At 33.2% G+C, this 21482-nt stretch overlaps 2 protein-coding genes across 3 annotated transcripts; both read right to left on the bottom strand.

Moving 5' to 3' along the window:
• Window positions 1–534: 534 nt before the first annotated feature.
• On the bottom strand, window positions 535–14668 carry l(2)k01209 (uridine-cytidine kinase-like lethal (2) k01209). 2 transcript variants are annotated; one of them, XM_089701280.1, is made up of 12 exons: window positions 14522–14668; window positions 10935–11056; window positions 9084–9263; window positions 8572–8678; window positions 7784–7954; window positions 6917–7053; window positions 6265–6451; window positions 5391–5480; window positions 4900–5059; window positions 4255–4400; window positions 3711–3908; window positions 535–854 (listed from the first exon to the last, which is right to left on the bottom strand). In XM_089701280.1, exons 1-12 carry the CDS (start codon window positions 14572–14574, stop codon window positions 738–740), a joined length of 1668 nt encoding a protein of 555 aa, XP_089557406.1. In that variant the 5' UTR covers window positions 14575–14668; the 3' UTR covers window positions 535–737. The 2 variants fall into 2 exon arrangements, with proteins under 2 accessions (XP_089557406.1, XP_089557407.1); XM_089701281.1 differs by lacking the exon at window positions 14522–14668 and adding an exon at window positions 14121–14495.
• A 5092-nt stretch (window positions 14669–19760) lies between these two features.
• On the bottom strand, window positions 19761–21162 carry LOC149483742 (uncharacterized). The gene is made up of 3 exons (XM_089701905.1): window positions 20737–21162; window positions 20056–20214; window positions 19761–19775 (listed from the first exon to the last, which is right to left on the bottom strand). The coding sequence occupies exons 1-3, from the start codon at window positions 21160–21162 to the stop codon at window positions 19761–19763; spliced, it is 600 nt and encodes a 199-aa protein (XP_089558031.1).
• Between the last annotated feature and the right edge of the window lie 320 nt (window positions 21163–21482).

Raw genomic sequence — 21482 nt, 5'->3', positions numbered from 1 at the left:
ATGTAATTTATTTAATAAATTTAATGTAATTTACTTATTTAATAAAAATTGAATAAAATTATTTTGTCCATGTATAACTTTAGTAGATAGGTGATAAAATAATTTTTACAATATTATAAAATAATATCAAAAACCCGAATTTATATTAAAATAAAAATTAAAACATGACTGCTAATAATTTATGTAGCCTACGTCACTACCACCACAGCTACCTTCATAATTCAGATGATTGCAATGACACCTCATAAGTCACAACTCAAAATCGATCCAACAGTTTATACTGCAGGTCGTGTCAAAGAAATATTATACATACATACCTACACTCGAAAAACATAACCCTCTTTCTTCCGTAGTCGGGGAAAATTTTGGGAAAATTTTCAATATCTGGTAACATAACACCCACACAGAAGCACCGTGTACGTACAGTGCAACGGCGAAATGACAGCACACATAGCTTTATGGAAATGACGATAAATTATTCGGTTTAGTTCGGCAACGCTCCATCTGTCTTTTATTTTGTAATCTAAGTATCGTAGCTATAAAAACTATATAAAACTACCCTCATTTAGCACAAGCAAGTTTCATAATATAAGTCATTATATAAGTTGTATATGCTAGCAGATACGTCCAAGCGTACTTCGCCTATACATGCGGCGTTGTTGAGTAAAATATATCCGTCTCGTTCACTCGTAGCGCGGAAATGTTGCCATCTCTGTCGCACGTATGGGTATTGTCAGTCATTCGTCGTCAGAGGGCTCGGTGCCAAAGTAGCGGTCTCCGAAATTACCTATACCGGGTAATACGTAGAATTTCTCGTTGATCTCCGGGTCTAGAGCTGATGTTATTATCTTAACCTGAAAGGAATGAAGATAAAAGATGGTAAAACGTAATGCAAATATGAATTAATTTTATATAATGTTTTTTTGTGGATCCGTTATTTAAACTACGGCACTGATTTGATGAAGATCTCTTATAACTAACTCCATTTGGCTATTAAAATTCAAAAAAATTTCTTTGTGTGTGCTATACAGGGTTACAGGTTAAGTCGACCTATTCCTGTTAAGAGCGTGTAGTAGGGGTCAAAACAAACTGATTTGATCTTATAATACCATATCCAAAAGTTAGCCGTTGAAGAGTTATTGCAATTTTAATTTTTTTCTTGAAAATGCCACTTTATCTTCGCATTTAGCGTTTAATTTTTTATTTTACTTATTTGGTCTGGGTTTTTTTGAGTTTTTATGTAAAGGTTGAGTTAAACAATAATTCTCAGCAATAAAAATCCATATCGCTGCAAACAATTCAAAGAAATGGCTTTTAAACTAAAAATAATAACATTAAAGTAATTAAGTTAACTCGTTTTAAACAAAGATATTGAAAAAAATCTCTATGAAAATGTGTCTGCAGATGTTTTTAAAAACATGTGCATGTTCTTAGCTATGTAAAAAGGTATGATAACCTCAGGTAGCATTCGTAGATTCCAAGAAATCGGGGAAAAACATGGGACAGTGTTAGTAAAGTACAACATCAGAATAAATTTTATCATAATTTATTTTTCTTAAAAACTTTACAGTTCCTGCTCAACATGTCTTCCTCTATTGCGAACACATATTCGAAACCTTTTCCGCAGAGAACTCTTGACTACCCCAGTTGTTAATTGGTTCCTCATCTTATTGGCTGCATCGATAATTTTTTGTCGTAAAATATCAACAGATGGAATCGGGTTCGGCTCATTGTACACCAGACTCTTCATATGCCCCCATACGTAAAAGTCCATGGGGGTTAGGTCTGGACTTCTAGCCGGCCATGGTATGGGCCCACCTCTTCCGATCCATCTGTTTGGATAGTTGCTGTCTAACCATTCTCTAACACTTCTTCTGTAATGTGCAGGGCAGCCATCATGTTGGAACCACATGTCTCTTAACAAAGTCAGGGGTATGTCTTCAAGTAGGTCGCTTAAATGTTGGCGCAGAAAGGTCTCATAATTTTCACCATTTAGGTTGTCTGGAAGGAAGTATGGTCCAATTAATTTATTTGAAATTATCCCCATCCACACATTAAGACTGAATCGTCTTTGTGATTTTTTTGGATTCTTCTTGTTAGGATTGCCACGTGCTTTCGGAGCCCAATAGTGAGCGTTATGGTAGTTTGTGATACCGTCTTGATCAAATTTGGACTCATCTGTCCATAAATTTTTTTTGAAAAACGAGGGGTTTTCCAGATCCGCATTCAACATGAATCTACAAAAATCTAGTCTTCTTAAAGGATCTCCTTCTTCCATCACGTGCACGGGCGTGTAGTGATATGGGTAATATCCTGAAGTGTTCATTGTGAACCATACTTTCCACTGAGACAGACCAAGTTCTCGGGCAACAATGTTTGTTGATGTCGTGGGATCCATTCGAAAAAATCGCTTAATTTCATTTTCCTCTTCGTCTTCCTCATCCCGGACAGATGGCCGACCGACGTCTGTTCCTGTTCGTCGTCTTAGAATCGAACCAGTTTCTCTAAGGCGACGATAGGTCCCTTCGAAGACACTAACATCTGGTGCACGACGGTCAGGATAGCGGGTCATGTATTCCGCACGAGCATGTGCAGATACACCTTGACAAAACCCGTAACACATCAAAATGTCAGCATATTCTTCGTTAGTATACGAACTCATCTTGAAAATTCAAATCGCAAGCAAAAATCAAAGTCCAGTTTCGAGCCACGGTCACAGAATCGGAAGAAAATCAGTCCAAAAAGAAAGCTAAGTTGCGTTGTCAATACACAGAGGAGCACAGAAATCGCATCTACTACGGACGAATCACATAAGCAGACTAAAAAATACAAAGCGGCATCCTAAGGATGGCCGCCATCCTTCGCCCCATACAGCTTCGTCCATCACCTTGCTCGCTCTCTCCAGTAGGTGGAAGCAAGATAGTTGCAGCGTGTGAGTGAGACATCATAATCACGCGGCACAACCCTTTATTGTTCGCATAGGCAGATAATAACTAGACCGATGTTAATGAGCTATTCTAAGAATTATTTCCCCATACCAAGTTTATCCCCGATTTCTTGGAATCTACGAATGCTACCTGAGGTTATCATACCTTTTTACATAGCTAAGAACATGCACATGTTTTTAAAAACATCTGCAGACACATTTTCATAGAGATTTTTTTCAATATCTTTGTTTAAAACGAGTTAACTTAATTACTTTAATGTTATTATTTTTAGTTTAAAAGCCATTTCTTTGAATTGTTTGCAGCGATATGGATTTTTATTGCTGAGAATTATTGTTTAACTCAACCTTTACATAAAAACTCAAAAAAACCCAGACCAAATAAGTAAAATAGAAAATTAAACGCTAAATGCGAAGATAAAGTGGCATTTTCAAGAAAAAAATTAAAATTGCAATAACTCTTCAACGGCTAACTTTTGGATATGGTATTATAAAATCAAATCAGTTTGGTTTGACCCCTACTACACGCTCTTAACAGGAATAGGTCGACTTAACCTGTAACCCTGTATATGTGTGTTTGTCCGCATGTGAGCGAGCTGTCTGTATATGTTTTTCGTATGTGTATTTGAATCCTTTGTGTTTTCGTATAAACGCTCGTGTTCTGTGTGTATAATATGTGCGGTATGTGTCAGTATGTGTGTGTGTTTTGTGTCAGTGTGTATATGTGCGTATGCGTTGCACTACGTGTTTGTGTGTATGTACTCACCTCCGGAAAGGCATAAGCCACCGAATGCACGCCAATCTCCGCCATAAGTAACGAAACGAGCGATATGTGCCGTTCGGGCACATCGTGGTCCAATAACACGCGGATCGCCATCATGGCCGCCGCGCCTGTTGCTACGGTCGCGTCCATTAATATCACGCGATAGTCTTTTATGTCTTTGGGCAGACGGAGGTAGTAGAGCTGTGAATTGAAAGGAAGTTTTAGGGTTTTTTTTTTAATTCAATTGGGGAAATTACTGTTAGAGAAGTAACGTACAAATAACGATAGGCGTATTTTGCATATATGTTATGATCATGCTGCTTCTACGCTACCACGTTACAAAACGTAAGTTTTCTTTCAACTAGCATCTTTAGGATGAGTAGTTACATGTAGCTGATGCGATGTTGCCAATCCGCACGGCATGCGGCTAACGCGACGTTGCCGCACCGCACGACAAACACATGACGCAACGTTGCCGTGCCACACAACAAATGCACGAGGCGACGTTGCCGCACCGCACGCACATTTATCACCAATATAAACTCACCTCCGGCTCGTCAGTCTGCTGGTTGGTCTGTATGAGTATCTTGCCGATGCGTATGTCCTTGCAAACATCGCAAACGGCCTGCTCCATTGTTTCGCCCGCGCGTAGTATGGACACACCGCACACGCGCTCTACCGCACATTTACGTCCTGAAATTTGGAAATAAATTAGATATTTGAAAGCATTTTTTCAAATATTATTATAAGATTTGCCATTATATTATTAGTATTCTTCAGCATTTCACAGATAAACCGCATCAGCAATTTAGAAGACATTTCCAAACTATGTTTTTTCTGATGTTAATTTGTTTCTTGTATAATTTTTTTTGTTTTAAGCAGGTTTTTTGCCTATATTTCACACAAGATATATTTTTTTTATATTATCCGTGTACATTTCCGATATTTTTCCTCAACTAATAATGTGTGACAACATGTGTTAAAAAAAACAAAGATTTAAACATTATTACATATTATATAAAAAAATACGTGTGGCACTTGAGGACTGCCGCCGTATAGCTATTGCGTAGCATCGCATCGCTGTGCCGGTTGGAGTGGGGGGTGTTAGGTTTTTCGTTACGGAATTTTTACATTCGGTCGCCGCGCTTAAAGTCTGAGATAAAAGCTATGCAATAGCTTAAAAATTACTAACCAGTATAAGTAAATCCCTGTGGAGTATCAACGCTATGCGTGGTGTAGGGTAACAATGATATCGCAAACTCTATGACGAGTCTCATCAAACGTTTTGAGTAGAAGATGAATTCGTCCCGCGGCGTGTCCTTGTTGCGTATAAATGTGTGGAGTCCTTGTACCTTTGGAATAATTAAATTCAATAATTAATAAGAGAAGATAAGTTTTTTATTAAATTTGAGGGTAGTTGAACAAGTAATGAACGGTTCTCTATAAAAATCTCAGAAAAAATGGATAAATAGTAATGTCTGGGGGTCGCCGTGCCGTATTAAAACAGTAATAAACCCAGTGTGGAAAAATGATGTCGTTAGCCTCCTTATACATATCTTTATTAAAAATTGTTAAACACACGCTTTGAATCCCTTCCCGTCGTTTTTGAAACATCGATAAAAATTTCACTATTTCATTCATCTAAAAAAATTGTAAACAGACTATTTCCTACAATACACATACCTGAGGTGTATCCTTCAGTACGTATAGCGAGTCAGGTACGGGCTGCCCCACGTGCGCGATGGCTAACTTTTCTCGCACTTTAAATCCACGCTAAAAACAAAACAATTTGATTCAATAATCATAAAGACATACAAAGTGTCTGCACTGTGCACTTTAAAATACATTATTTGTTGCATTGTAGTTTGTAAAACGTGAAATTTCTCAAAATCTTTAACAATATATATATGCAGTTTTCACAATAAGGATGTGAATAGTGATAGCATCAACCAATACACAACAGAATGTTCCATAACGAAGATTGTAGAAATTAAAGAGAACAAAAGAAAAGTTAATTATAGTTTATGTCTGTCTGGAAGTGCATGTGCGCATGTATACGTGCGTTTCCGTGCGTGCGAATAATATTTTTGTGAAAGTGTGCGTGCGTGCGTGTATGTTCGTTTAAAAGTAATAAAAAAATTGGTTGTCTGTAAAGTCGGTTTACCGACGATAGTTGAACGTGACAACGTCCGATTGTGCTTCTTTGTCGCTCGTTCAGCGCTCTCGCTTGCACTTCAAGCCTTACATGGAACGCCTCAGAGCGAGGTAACGTCGCATGAGTCATGTTTTTTCGTGCGTGCAGCCGGCTTTATCGAATTATAAGACGTTGTCACGTCAATAAGTAAAAAAAATAATAAAAATGAATATTGAAAAGTTTAAAGTGATACAAATACATACATAATATAATTTGTAGGAACTAAAGTCTGTGTTAGTTTGTATTAAAGGCTTAAGAATCGCTCACAATATTGCTAAATTACGGATTCCTTTTTTAACTTAAAATCTACATTTAAAATAGGTGTGTGCATGTATGTGTGTTTATACATAATTATATACTTACGAGCTGCAATTGCTTATGCACATGTTGCACAATAAGCGATATAGCGACCTTATTCTCTCCTCCCCTCGGCACTATAATATCGGCGTGCGCCATACACGGCGCTATATAGCTTTGGTACGCCGGTTTTACGTGCGTTAGGTATTGTTTCAGTACTCCTTCTAGATCACGGCCGCGTTGGACTATGTCTCTGTTGGAAAAATATTTTATTTTTTCGTCTTATTATTATTCGAAATAATAGGTTTTTTTAAGACTGAGGTAAAATTTTTGAACAAGTTTTATAATTTTCAACTGGATGGGAAATTTTGCACCTAATATTTAAAAATCGGGCTGTGAATTTAGTAATTTTTTATTTTTACACCACATAAAGCAATATATATGTAGTTGAAAACATTATGTTGTTAAGTTGGCTCGTAGGCTGTATGTTGTTCAGCATTATCTGTAAAGCATTGCTTTCATAGCAAAGCAGATATAACCCCGCCTTTTCCTAATTCTTTATTATTCAAACAATAATATACTCTATCCCCATACAAATAAAGTCCAAAATCACCTTCTCAACCGTCTCGCGAGCCTTATATCCGCCCGCCTTTTCCTAATTGCTAATTATTCACAAAATAATATGCTCTATCCCCATACAAATAAAGTCCAAAATCACCTTCTCAACCGTCTCGCGAGCCTTATATCCGCATCGGTATCCACAAACACCTTCATGTCCAACTTGCTGACGACATCAGCGTTATAGAACGCGAGTATACCCTCGAATATTATCACGTTTGCGCCGTACATTGTTTTCTAAAAAGATTTTTATTATAGGTTAGAATTAGTAAAATCAATTTGGGTTTAGTTTAATTATATAGCTGAATAAATGCCATTTATAATAAAAAAAAAATTGGTTGTCTGTAAAGTCGGTTTACTGACGATAGTTGAACGTGACAACGGCCTATTGTGCTTCTTTGTCGCTCGTTCAGCGCTCTCGCTTGCACTTCAAGCCTTACATGGAACGCCTCAGAGCGAGGTAACGCCGCATGAGTCATGTTTTTTCGTGCGTGCAGCCGGCTATCGAATTATAAGACGTTGTCACGTCAAAAATACTAAGTTATAAAATGCACATAAATCAGTGGCAGATTTTGTAAAATTATGAAAAGCAAGAAGACAAAAAAACAATGATATTAAAAATAATCTACAACTGCTTGAGATACACAATGTTACAATGGATTAAGGATATTTATAAAGATTACATTTCTTCGGCGGATTAATTTAGTTTTCTTAATTGAAATTTTGTGCCTGAATTTTTTCTTCATAATTGAAAAATGACAGTACACGCCCAAATAAATGAGTAACCTAAATCCTAATGTAATGCCTGTGTCTTTAAAAAACAAGTATTTAATGTTAAGAAAACTCTGATCATGTTAACCCATTGAGCCCCGAACGGCCCGATCGGTCCACGACACAATAGATTTTCTATTGTGTCTGTGATTCCGGGGCCTGAGTTATTAATGGTGTAAATAATTAATAAACTTACTGTCCGATTCTCTCTAGAATGCGTGACATAATTATAAATCGGCACTTCGACTTTCTTCCCCTCCTTGAGTCGCTGCAGAACATTAACCAGTAGCTCCATATCGAACGCATCCGGGTGATCGAAGTTGTATTCGTTGCGCATAGCCGCCTGGTGCTGCTTCTCGTTGAGGACCTGGGAAATTGTACATTAATACTAGGACTTCGAAAAATGGTACTCTTTTGAATAGTGGGACCAAGAAAAATTGTACTTTTTAGTACAATTTGTAGTGTAGGTGAATTAAATGTTGATAGTGGTTTGATACTGGAAAATTACGGACAATAGATAGGTAATTTTACTAGCTGTTCAGATAAGATATGATGATTATCACTTTAAATGTGGAATAAAAAATAGTTTTTTAATTGAATTTGAAATGTAATTACATCTGCGTACTGCGTACGCACAAACAAATAGACAAAAATTCTGATAACTGTCGATTTGCAAATAAAGCACAGATCCATCAAAAAAGTTTCAATATTTTGTACTATAATATACTATTCTCATAATCGCATAATATAAAGCTTGTCATAAAATATCTGAAATGGCACGGTATAACTATAAAATATTTATTCATGTTAACAACTTATATCGTGCCATATTCAAAGTATATGCTAATTAGAAACTCTGCCTTGCATACATGTAAGCAGAGCTTTGCTTCGGACAGTTTTTGAACGTGATTTATTTACATCAGATATTTTTACAATACTTATTTTTTTTAATTATTAGTGTACAATCTTTATTTCCATCCTCACCTTATAAAACGAGTCCATACTGACAATAGTGACCCACGGTATGTTAAGTGACTCTATGATTTTAGCCGCTACAGTCGTTTTTCCGGACGCGCTCGCGCCGCATATACCTGTAAATATTCACTGCAGTTGGTCATATTATTATTGGTTGTGGAATTAATTATTTGTGCAGTAAAAAAGTAAGACAGAAGTTTTCACTAAAAAAAAAACCACTTTGTTCGTCTTAATGTAAGGTTTGGTTTATTTATGGAGAAAAGAGGGTAGTATTTCTGGTATAAGTTTCGTTAACATACCTACTCTATAAGTTAAGCGACAAAATGAATTTCAGTTATAATGTATCATTAGAATATTCCTTAACGCTTAGAAGATTTTTAGGCACTATATGGTGTATCAAAATGCTACTATTGATTTCAATAGCTAACTTCTCTATGCAAATACATTCTCAATTAAATAAAAAATCGACACGTAATTTTTTGGCATTTTTTGTACTTTTTATCTTTTTTAAGATTTCTTACCAATAAGAAACGGCTCCACCTCCTGCCCCCCGGTACAATTATACCATGGCGGTCTGCCCGCCGTGTATATCGTCCGTCTGTCTGCGTGTAGGATGCTCTCTGCTGTTGTTTTCTTGTTCGGTTGAGACATTGAGGTTGTGCGCACGCGCCGCTGGCGAGGGGACTTTAGTATGTTTGATCCTGTGAAAAAATATTATAATGATTATCATAATCAGGCTATATTTTTGGCCATTGCAGGTAAACTAGCAGTATTTAGAAATTAATGAGTGGAGTCCCTGTGACTCGCTGTAAAATGTCCGAAACGTCAGGTTTAATAATATTATGAATAAATCGTGTTTGAATCACATTAATATTTAATTTATAAATGAAGTAAAAGATATACGACAATATTTATTTGTTCACACTGCAGCTGCAGGGATAGTCTATCAAATAATTATAAGCTGATATTTAAAAAATAAAAAAAGATTTGTTTAAACTGATAAATGTTTTTTTTATTTGTATTTGCTCTCAAAAGTTGGTATTCTCACGGTTTATGTCAAGAAATGATGACAAGGTTTTTATAAGATAGAAAAGTAATTGACCATGATCTCTAGTCTCTACATAATAATTATTGTGAACAGTCATGGTCTTTAAACACATTAAAAACGTATACTAATATTGCCGCGTAAGCAAATAGCTGAGCTGGTCAAACGAACAAAATTGAATACAATCAAATCTTTCCTCATTATTTCTTTTTCTTACTTTAATAGTTTAGATAAATATATCGCTGTATGCATAACATAATGAACTGGAATTCCGAATCGTGCGCATATAATAAGTGTCTCCAATGTCATAATAGGCATGACGACAATATCCATAAATGATCGAATTAGTGTTTTTAATGGAAAATTTATAATAAATAAATTAAAAATAGTCACTTAGAAATAGTAAAAACATTAAGATTAATGAGATTATCAATAAAATAAAACATTGAAATTCTGCAGTCGGCCATCTTGACTAAAACACGCGTGACGTCACGTCTATGTAAACAGCTTCGCGTCAGGTATATTTTGTTGTTATGAATATGTGGAGAATACGCATTTTTATTTATTTTCTATTTTTTAACGTATGCTTTATCGACTCGGAACAGAAATATAATTGCGAATTCACGAATATGTGGTTCGGGTTTCTCTCCGTCCAATTTAAACAATCATTTCATATTATTTTCTCTTTAATACTTTTTTTGGGTATTATTTTTATGTAGATTCACATTGCAATACTGCACACCACTTATAAACTTTGAAATTAGATTCTATAATACTTAATAATTAAATATTTGTTTAATTTTGCTTCGCTATGCATACAGATAATTACGTATTTACGTAATAGTGACGTCACGCCTACGCCATGACACCTGTGAGCTGTTTTGGCACAGTTAATAAATATTTTTTGAAAAATAGCTTTTATCTTCGTTAAATTTAAGTATATTAGCGAAATATAGGGTTTTTCTTGTTTAATAAACGTATACACACATTATGGAAGAGGTTTTGAAAATCTTTCGTCATGCCTATTGGAAGCGAAACGCAACAATACGATGTTTGTTTTATATTAAATTTTATAAGTCAACAAGTCGTGATTTAGTATAATACACTCCGTACATAGGTATTTCTTCTCAGACTAAAAAGGCTTTATACAATTTAAATCAGGGTTTTTTTTTGACAAAAGATTCCATTTAAAAAAAACGTTACGGCTCATGAAAAAGGAAAAAAATCAAATTTCAATCATAGAATAATATTTTTTAACATTTTATCAAATGTAAATTAAAAATCTTGTTTTAAGTAGTTAAATATTTTTAATTATAAGTTTAATTACCTGTAGATGGCGGTCTATACGGCCTAACATTCGGCACGGTGGTGGGCGACGCCGGGGCGCGCGAGTAGTCATCGTCATCCAGAAACACTTGCTCGCTTATCTCTAACGCCAGCTCTGAGTCGCTGAAATGGTAGTGTTGTGTTAATTTGTATTTCAAAAAATAACAAGGTATAAGAAGTCTTAGATTAAGAGCCCACGACGGCCAGACATTCCTTAGTTTAGAAAAGTTGAAAGTTTCTCTGTATATGTCTCCTATACAGATAAGAACGACCAGCGACTATAGCGACAGCGCTAGTCGTTCTTATCTGTATCGGAGACATAATATACAGAGAAATTTTCAACTTTTCTAAAATAAGGAATGTCTGGCCGTCGTGGGCTCTTGGGTTATCTGTAAAAAAATGAATAAAAAAATTTCAGTTAGACCTAAAACCATGTAATTTGTTTTTGTTATAAATAAAAATAGATTTAAATATTAATTATGTAAAATATTTAAAAATAAACATAGTTACATTTGAATATAAAATCAGTTAAATACATATTTGTATTGTAACAACTGGATTATTTTTTTTATTAGTTTCATCTACAAACGTAGTTGCTAGCAATTACCTAATGAAAAGGTTGAAGATTTACGTGACTTTTAAACATCAATTTCATCGATTTAGATTTATATATAAATTATTTTTAGAGTGTCGACCTTCACTGTAAACCGGATTTACCTAAAAAGTGGTTTTTGTGAATATTACATTCATCTTGATCACCTAATTGCAACATAGATGACGTTTTATTTCGTAAATCGTTGTTGAAATATTTAAGTTTTTAATATAATTGGAACGTTCATAAAATCTAAAATATACTAACATATAAAAAACTAAAACATTTACTCTAATCTAAAAATATAATAAAATAAACAAATACATTTCAAATCGAAGATGCCGTCGGACTTTCGGGTCCGAATTTCATATTATCAATGTTGGACTTCTGTTCATTATACAAAATTAGCACAACCTATTTAGTATTTATCTCTGTTATAGTTATAGAAAAAAAAAAATAGTTAAAAGAATCGCCAAATTACGATACGATTACGAAAATTCTCCGGCTGATCATCCAACAACAGTACAAAAGAACGCATGCGCCATCTAGGATAACAATAATTTTAAATCATCGTTTTTGTAAAAAAAAACAAATATGCTGTTTACATAAAAAACGTTATCACTGTTTAACCTGAAATAAATTAGAAAGTACAGAAATACAGAAAGCCCTGACCTTCTCTGGCATAAGAGAATTAAGGCCAAGAGCATTATTATTGTTTTTATGTCGCTACAAACTTTGTGACTAATGATTTAAATTTATCTTAATTGGCCCGCTTATATCATTTCTCATGTGATAACAAGATTGTGTTTATTAATAGAGATGAGAGTTATAAAAATTTAAATTATCTGTATGTAAAATTGAATTGTAATATTGACATGATTTTAAAAGAGCAACTATGGAGTTTCTTGTCGTTTCTTCTCCATAGATACTGCTTTCCGAATCGGTGGTAATTGTTAAAAATATGAAATGACGATTCGAAAGTGCTCCTAAAAGAAGTCTACTTGAATAAATAAATGTTTGAGTTTGAGTACAATGTGTTACAAACTTAAACATATACAACTATAAACAAAATATTTATACAACTAGACTTTGTTGAGAAGCGCTTTAGAATCATCAAAATACAGAAGAATAATACAACAATGAAGAAGACAAGAAATACAAAATTTTCATGAACATATTCACAGAAATTATTTTATATCCATACGTAATTACAATTAGTCTACTTGCAAAATATAAAAATATTAAAAACTTAAATAATTAATTATCACATAATATATACTTATAATAGTATTCAAAAATATTATTTTAATTAAATTCATAGATATGAATTTGAATAATTGTGTAATGGTTTTTTCCTCTATTATATGAATTCATAAATATTTTCAACAGTAAGTACTACTATTTATAAATTATTTTTTTTTAGTTAAGATGTTAAATTATGTAAGTATTTGGTTACAAAAAAAAGTAATTTACAGTGAAATAAACGGTAAATTACCATATTAATGTTTTGTTTCAATTTTTATGGTGTATAAAGCAGCTTGGCCAGACTCTATTCATGAAGATTTGGTTCTACTCTCGAAATCTATGTTTTAAGCTATTACATAGCTTTTATTGAGATAAAGTCTGAGGACTTTGAATGCGGCTACCGAATGTAAAAATTCCGTAACGACAACACCTAACACCCTCACTCCAACCCGCACAGTGATGCTATGCTATGCAATAGCTGCACCGCGGCAGTCCTCGAGTGCCACACATATTTTTTTTGTATATTTTAAGAGACATAACCGTACAGTACGTGAAACAAATATAACCAGAAAATTCATGTTTGGCTAAGTATATCTATTAATTATTATGAAAATTACTAGGTATTTATTTTCCCTGACTCTCATAATAAAGATAATAACTCATATAAAATAAAAATTTGTTATAATAAGTAAAAACATTTAGTTTTCTTTTAAAAATCTATGTTTTATTAAATTATTGTTGATTTGTTTCAAAGTGATATTATAATTGGATGAAATAAGATTACAAATTTGAACGATTTATAAAATAATCTTTTGTATATTGCTTCTGTAGCACAATACCTTAATTAAATTATCTTTGTCTTATATTTAGAAGAGAAGATCAACGGAGAAAAGATAAAATTTATGATTATGATGTAATTTATGTAACTATTTTTACAGCATTGAAGTCTTAATTAATTTGCGTTAACTAGAGGTTTTACCATGTAATTAATTCATTGTGCTTCTAATCCTTGTTATCTTGTATAAAAATAGGTTTTAGTCACTGCAATGGAGCAATAAAATGTTTGTAATGATATTAACTTGACACTTATGTATTGTTTTCATGATTACATTCAAAAATGTTTTGATAAAAAGTGACTTAGTATCAAGTGATCCTTATCTGTTATCATCTTATCAATAGTAGTAATTTTAGTTGTTTTGTTTTCCTTCTGATGTTATTCTAGAATTTTTTATGTTAAGTTCAAGGGCTGTTATCAATAATATTTAAAGTATGTCAATGAAATGATTGTTTAGAACATTAAATCAGCATGAATTAAAATATTAAAACATAACATTAGTTGAAATTTCTTACATATTTCTGGTGACCAATGAACTATCCATGACGTGTTTTAAAAAAGTTGTTGTTTCACATGTGATTACGATGATTTTGTGTATATTGACGCTTCCGAGCACGTGTCTGATTCACAGCGTGATTATACAGCGTAAACCGAGCTGCCAATCTACTATAGAAATGTCTAAAAATAAATCAAAATGCGTGGATGCGAGAGGTTATAAACCTTCAGCTGTAGCCGTCAAACTATCGTGAACTTTACTAAATCGCTTGTTATTACTAACACGCACTAACACAAACAAACCGTGCGATATTTCTCATGCCTGAGATCACACTGAAAAAAGCCTTCCCATCTGCAAATTTTGTTGACACGAGACAGCTGTGCAAACAAACATTAATTAAGGTTAGCACACGCGAAATACCTATCCGAGCTTGCTGAACTCGGCGTCTCGAATTTGTTCATCTTCCCAGCCATCACCGGTCGTCAATAGAACAATTAAATATATTATATCAGTAGGAAAACTCCAAAAATTTATGACTGTATGCACACGCAAATTACGATTTTGACGTTTACAGTTCTGAAACAGATCTACTGCGTCAAACTCGCATTGTACTGCGTCATTAACGTCAAAGTAAAATTTCCACAATTATTTTATATTATCAAAGTGTAATTAAATTTATTTTAAAATCTTAATTATGAATTAAATAGAGACTATACAAGACAAGTATGATATAAATCTCAATTTTATGTAGAAGGAAAAAATTAACTAACATTAAAGGTTTGTTTTTGAACGAAAGATGCGTTTCGTTTCACGGTACATTTAAATCGATAACTATTACAACATTAAAATATACTCCTTAACATTATTAAACAATAAACACTAATCATACATTTCATCAAATATTTTTTATATTCTAAAACTACATAGCAATAGAAGTTTTGTACGATATCAATAAAGAAAAAAAATATAAGCATACGTCTTGAAGTTGTTAAGTTACGTTTACATAGATTCATCCTTATAAATTAGTATGTTTGGTTGTAATAGTTTAATTTTTGCTTTAATTTTCATACCGCATTTACGATACGCACAAAACCGCATTTTACCATTGATTTTACCGCGTTCACACAATCGTGTTCGTATTCGCACGAATGTGAAAATGCGGTACTAATAACGGGTTACCAAATTATTATATTTATGTAGTTACATTACATATACAGGGTGTAATCGTTAAGTGTGCACAGGCGATTATTCCGTAACTATTGCAGATATAAAAAAACTATAAACTGATATCGAAAGTACATTACCTAATGAGTAAAATGACAACAATAAATTTAAAAAAATAAAATGGGAAATATCCAAAAAAGTTACATGAAACACTCCCATACATTTAATTTCCTATACATTTTGTGTTCAAAGCAAATTTTCGAAGTGACGTCCTCGTTTTGGAATACCATTCTATTCCACATCCAGCTCTATTTACAGTTTATAAATGAATTTTCATTAACATTTGCGAAGTAATTTAAGCACATAAACCAAAAAAAGAACCAAAATTTTTCATATTACATGTTTGGGATAGTCATATCTCATACTACTCATACTACATGTGTTTGGTGTAAAATTTTTGGATATTTCCCGTTTTATTTTTAAAAAGTTACTATTGTCATTTTACTCATTAGTTAAAGGGCTTTCGATATCAGTTTAAAATTTTTTGATATCTGCAATAGTTACGGAATAATCACTAACGATTACACCCTGTATAATCGGTAAACAAAAATGACCGTCGAATTATACGGGGTCAGGCAGATATCAAAAAACTTTAAACTGATATCGAAAGTACTTAACCTAATGAGTAAAATGGCCCTAATAAATTTGAAAAAATAAAACGAGAAATATCCAAAAATTAAACGCTCCCATACATTTTATTTCCCATACATGTGGTATTCATAGCAGATTTTCGAAGTGATGTCCTCATTGTCCTCATTGTCGATGTCGAATTATACGGGGTCAGGCAGATATCAAAAAACTTTAAACTGATATCGAAAGTACTTAACCTAATGAGTAAAATGGCCCTAATTAATTTGAAAAAATAAAACGAGAAATATCCAAACATTAAACGCTCCCATACATTTTATTTCCCATACATGTTGTATTCATAGCAGATTTTCGAAGTGATGTCCTCATTGTCCAATACAATGAGGAGCTCTATTTACAGTTTCTAAATGAACTTCCCTTCAAATTTGCGAAGTAATTAAAGCATAAAACCAAAAAAAGAAAGAAAAAGCTAAAATCTTTCATATTAAATGTACATGGGATATTCGTATCTCATACTAAATGTATGGGAGGGTTTCAAGTTAATTTTTTAGATATTTCACGTTTTATTTTTAAAAATTTACTATGGCCATTTTACTCATTAGGTTAAGTACTTTCGATATCAGTTTAAAGTTTTTTGATATCTGCAATAGTTACGGAATAATCGCCTGTGCACACTTAACGATTACACCCTGTATACAGATTAACAGATTCATTTTTCCGCTACGATTATTTGTTGGTTTTTCGCACAGGTTTTTAGCAATGGATCTACTTCCAATAGCAACATTCATCAAGTTGGTCGAAATTAAATGGTTGAAATTTGCATAGAAAGACAAATCTGTTACATTTGCGTATAATGAAAAAAGTTACCTAAATCCAGCTGTTGGCTAAGAAATTCAAAAATTTCAAAACTTCTTGCGGTTTTTATAAAAAAAATTATAAGCTCATTTCTATTCAATATAATGCTAATCGCGACAGCTGCACGAGCAGAATTCAGTAAATAGTTTGACTTTCAATTTATTTCTTACTAGCAGTCCGCCCCGGCTTCGCCCGTGGTACATATTTCGCAATAAAAAGTGGCCTATGTCCTTTCTCGGGTATCAAAATATCTCTATACCAAATTTCATGCAAATTGGTTCAGTAGTGATTGAGTAACAGACAGACAGACAGAGTTACTTTCGCATTTATAATATTAGTATGGATGTGCTATTTATTTAATAGGTTTGAAGTTGGTGCCGAACATTAAGCACTTAGTATTAAGCCCGTGCACCGACATCAAACCTTTTTAATAAATAGCACATATAAATAATATGTAGTAAATAATAATGTCAAATCTTTTTTATTTCTTACTTTTCCGTTTTTGAAGTCGGTTGTTTTTAACGCAGTTATTTTTATTAGTGAATATTAAGCTTTCCGTGCGATTAGAGCTTCTTGTGAAAATTAATAGATCAAGAGCCCACGACGGCCAGACATTCCTTTCTTTAATAAAGTTGAAAGTTTCTCTGTATATGTCTCCGATAAAGATAAGAACGACTAGCGATTATCAAGTCTGGGTTGTGGTTACTTTGGCAGGAAACAGGTAGTAAGGGTGTATAAAGTTGTACCTAACTTTCATTATAGTTTAAAAGCTAAATTTTATATATGTTACTTGGGGACCTATAAAAAGATGTTACCTTAAGAGCCAGACAGTTTTCATGGTTCTTACATCTAGCCAGACACATTTAAAAAATAACTAACATATCATCAAATTCACATAACTACCTAAAAGCGTAACAAATATGAAATAACCCACTAAAGCATTAGTTAACTATAATTATTAAAAAAATAATAGTATAATATATAAGTAATAAAGTTATTACTTATCTTTTACGAGGACTTATGATGATAGAATTTCACATATCCCGATGAATTTTTTATTGTGTCATCGAGATACGTGAAATTCCATCAACATAAGTCCCCGTAAAAGATAAGTAATAACATTATTACTTATATATTATACTATTATTTTTTAATAATTATAGTTAACTAATGTTTTTAGTGGGTTATTTCATATTTGTTACGCTTTTAGGTAGTTATGTGAATTTGATGATATGTTAGTTATTTTTTAAATGTGTCTGGCTAGATGTAAGAACCATGAAAACTGTCTGGCTCTTAAGGTAACATCTTTTTATAGGTCCCCAAGTAACATATACATATATAAAATTTAGCTTTTAAACTATAATGAAAGTTAGGTACAATTTTATACACCCTTACTACCTGTTTCCTGCCAAAGTAACCACAACCCAGACTTGATAATCGCTAGTCGTTCTTATCTTTATCGGAGACATATACAGAGAAACTTTCAACTTTATTAAAGAAAGGAATGTCTGGCCGTCGTGGGCTCTGGATCTATAAGCTCTCCGTGCGATTAAGAGCTTTTTTGTGAAAATTTAGCTTTCCGTGCGAATAGAGCTTTTTGTAGAATTAAGCTCTCCATGCGATTATAAGAGCTTTTTGTGAAAATTAAGCTCACCGTGCGATTAGAGCTTTTTGTGAAAATTAAGCTCTCCGTGCGATTAGAAATTTTTGGGAAAATTAAGCTCTCCATGCGATTAGAGCTTTTTGTGAAAATTAAGCTCTCCGTGCGATTAGTTTTTTGTGAAAATTAAGCTCTCCGTGCGATTAGAGCTTTTTTTGTGAAAATTTAGCTTTCCGTGCGAATAGAGCTTTTTGTGAAAATTAAGCTCTCCGTGCTATTAGAGCTTTTTGTGAAAATTAAGCTCTCCATGCGATTAGAGCTTTTTGTGAAAATTAAGCTCTCCGTGCGATTAGAGCATTTTGTGAAAATTAAGCTCTCCATGCGATTAGAGCTTTTTGTGAAAATTAAGCTCTCCGTGCGATAAGAGCTTTTTGTGAAAATTAAGCTCTCCATGCGATTAGAGCTTTTTGTGAAAATTAAGCTCTCCGTGCGATTAGAGCTTTTTATGAAAATTAAGCTCACCGTGCGATTAGAGCTTTTTGTGAAAATTAAGCTTTCCGTGCGATTAGTTTTTTGTGAAAATTAAGCTCTCCGTGCGATTAGAGCTTTTTTGTGAAAATTAAGCTTTCCGTGCGAATAGAGCTTTTTGTGAAAATTAAGCTCTCCATGGGATTAGAGCTCTTTGTGAAAATTAAGTTCTCCGTGCGATTAGAGCTTTTTGTGAAAATTAAGCTTTCCGTGCGATATGAGCTTTTAGTGAAAATTAAGCTCCCCATTCGATTAGAGCTTTTTGTGAAAATGAAGCTCTCCGTGCGATTAGAGCTTTTTGTGAAAATTAAGCTCCGTGCGATTGGAGCCTTTAATGAAAATTAAGCTCTCCATGCGATTGAGGTGAGGGGAGCTGGTGTAAATGAAATAATACGACCGTCTCGGTTGAACTTATGATTTATTCTGTCTTAGTAAGATACAATACCACTACACCTCCGGGGCAAAATAACGATAAAAAAGTAATTAATACAAATTATTTTTTTTTGATTATAATATTAATTAATTAACAATAAGTAACTTAAATTTTCTTAATACGTAACACGTAGTACGTACGATAACATTAATTATCCTTAACAAAAGGTTTCGTTCTATCTTTGTGAACAACATCAATTTTCCCATTTTTCATAATTTTCACATTTGGTTCCTGTTCTTCTATTACAATATATGGACCATTATACAAAGTTTCTAATTTATTTCCGGTCTCATTTTTCACTAATAATAAATCGTTTGGATTGTATTTTACTTTATTAACATTCTTATCATACTTCAGCTTTCGGTTTTCTTTACACTTTAACAAATTTTCTCTTGCGTCTCTATTAGCTACTTGCAACCTGTATCTTAACTCTAAACTATAGTTATCTGGATTATACAATGGTTCTATATTAGAAGAAATTCTACTGGGAATTTCGCACGGTTTGCCAAAAACTAATTCATATGGGGCATATTTTGTACTTGAATGAACAGTATTATTGTACGAGAAACACCAAAATGGTAGCCAGTGGCTCCATGTTTCAGGGTGACTATCGCATTGTATACGTAAAAATGAACCTAGATGTTTATGCGTATTTTCAAGTGAACCAATAGTTTGGTGATGGTATGCTGTAGAGCTAAGTTTTTCTATGTTAAGTAATTTACATACCTCTTCCATCGTCTCCGAAATGAACTCTGTTCCACGATCTGTAGTGATGACTTTTGGAATGCCAAACCTTAAAATGAAATTGTTCACAAAACTCCTAGCTACACTTACCGTATCTTTACTTCTAAGAGGATAAGCCTCGACAAATTTGCTTAACTCGCACTGAATTGTTAAGATATATTTATTATGTTCTAAATCTAAATCTAAGGGACCCACTATATCTAAAAATACTTTTTCAAAAGCAAAACTTGCCGTGGTTGTTATAACCATCGGTTCTCTTATATACCTAGAGTGTTTCATTTTTTGACACTTCTCACATTTATGAACAAAATTTTTGACGTCATTTTCAATTCCTGGCCAGTAGAATTTACGTTTTATATTATTAATCATTCTGCGTACCCCAGCATGTCCGCTTGTTGGTAGCAAATGAAAGTCATTTAAGATAAATTGTTTTTCTTCGTCATTATCTATTCTTTTTATTCCTCTTAAAATACAAATGCGTGGTCCGGACCACTTTTTAATACTCTTTATTTCTTCTATCATATTTTTAATGAATAACGCGTTATCTTCACTTTTTATCATACAAATCTCTTTTATTTCTAATTTTTCACATAATTTTCTCAATTTTTCCACAAAAACGTCTCGCGTGTATTGTGCTTTAAAATCGAGATTTACATATAATACCTTTTTATTAGCAACAAATGCGAAGCATTCAGATTCGACATCTATGCTTTTATTTTTTCTCATTTTCTTTAACAATTCTCCCTCAATCAAACATAACTCAACTGATCCGTTCGGTATCCTAAGTATCTCCACAACTTTTGGTTGATCAGGCCAATCGTTAGAGTTGATACTTGGTACACCGCTTTTCTCACTATCATTACCACTTTCATTCTTGTGTTCATTCATCTCTTTCATTTTTCTAGCTTGAGCTCTTGTTGTTACAGCTACTATTTTATCATTCATACCCTTTAAATCTTCTGACGTTACAACAATTCGTGACAAAGCATCTGCTAGTACATTTTCTTTGCCTTTAACATAAGATATTTTGAAATTATACTCTTCTAATGCTAAACGAAATTTTAAAAGTCTACTTGATGGATCCTTCATTCCAAATAGATAAATTAGTGGCTTATGGTCAGTTACTATAGTAAAACTACGTCCGTATAGATATGGTCGAAAATATTTAACACTCCAGACAATAGCAAGAAGTTCTTTCTGAATAGTAGGGTAATTTAACTCTGCTTTATTCAAAGGTCTACTAGCATAAGCTACTGGTTTCATATTACTGTTACAAAGTACTGAACCTATCGCCGTTCCAGAAGCATCTGTTTGCAATACGAATTCGTTAGAAAAATCTGGATATTGTAGAATAGGTGGTGAAATAAGAGCATTTTTCAAAATTTTAAATGAGTTTTCGCACTGTTCCG

The sequence above is a fragment of the Colias philodice genome, chromosome 12 (assembly GCF_061535455.1).
Source record: "Colias philodice isolate Cphi_HAF_F1 chromosome 12, ilColPhil1 Martin Lab GWU primary, whole genome shotgun sequence".
Lineage (NCBI taxonomy): Eukaryota > Metazoa > Arthropoda > Insecta > Lepidoptera > Pieridae > Colias > Colias philodice.
This window is presented reverse-complemented; position numbering and strand designations above follow the sequence as displayed.

Excerpts from the sequence above, each read along its gene's own strand:
- LOC149483742 (XM_089701905.1), bottom strand. The coding sequence starts at position 21,162 with ATGAAGGATCCATCAAGTAGACTTTTAAAATTTCGTTTAGCATTAGAA. Across the intron at positions 20,215-20,736 it reads CATTTGTTGCTAATAAAAAG|TGCGAGTTAAGCAAATTTGT; the intron begins GTATTATATGTA and ends TTAACAATTCAG.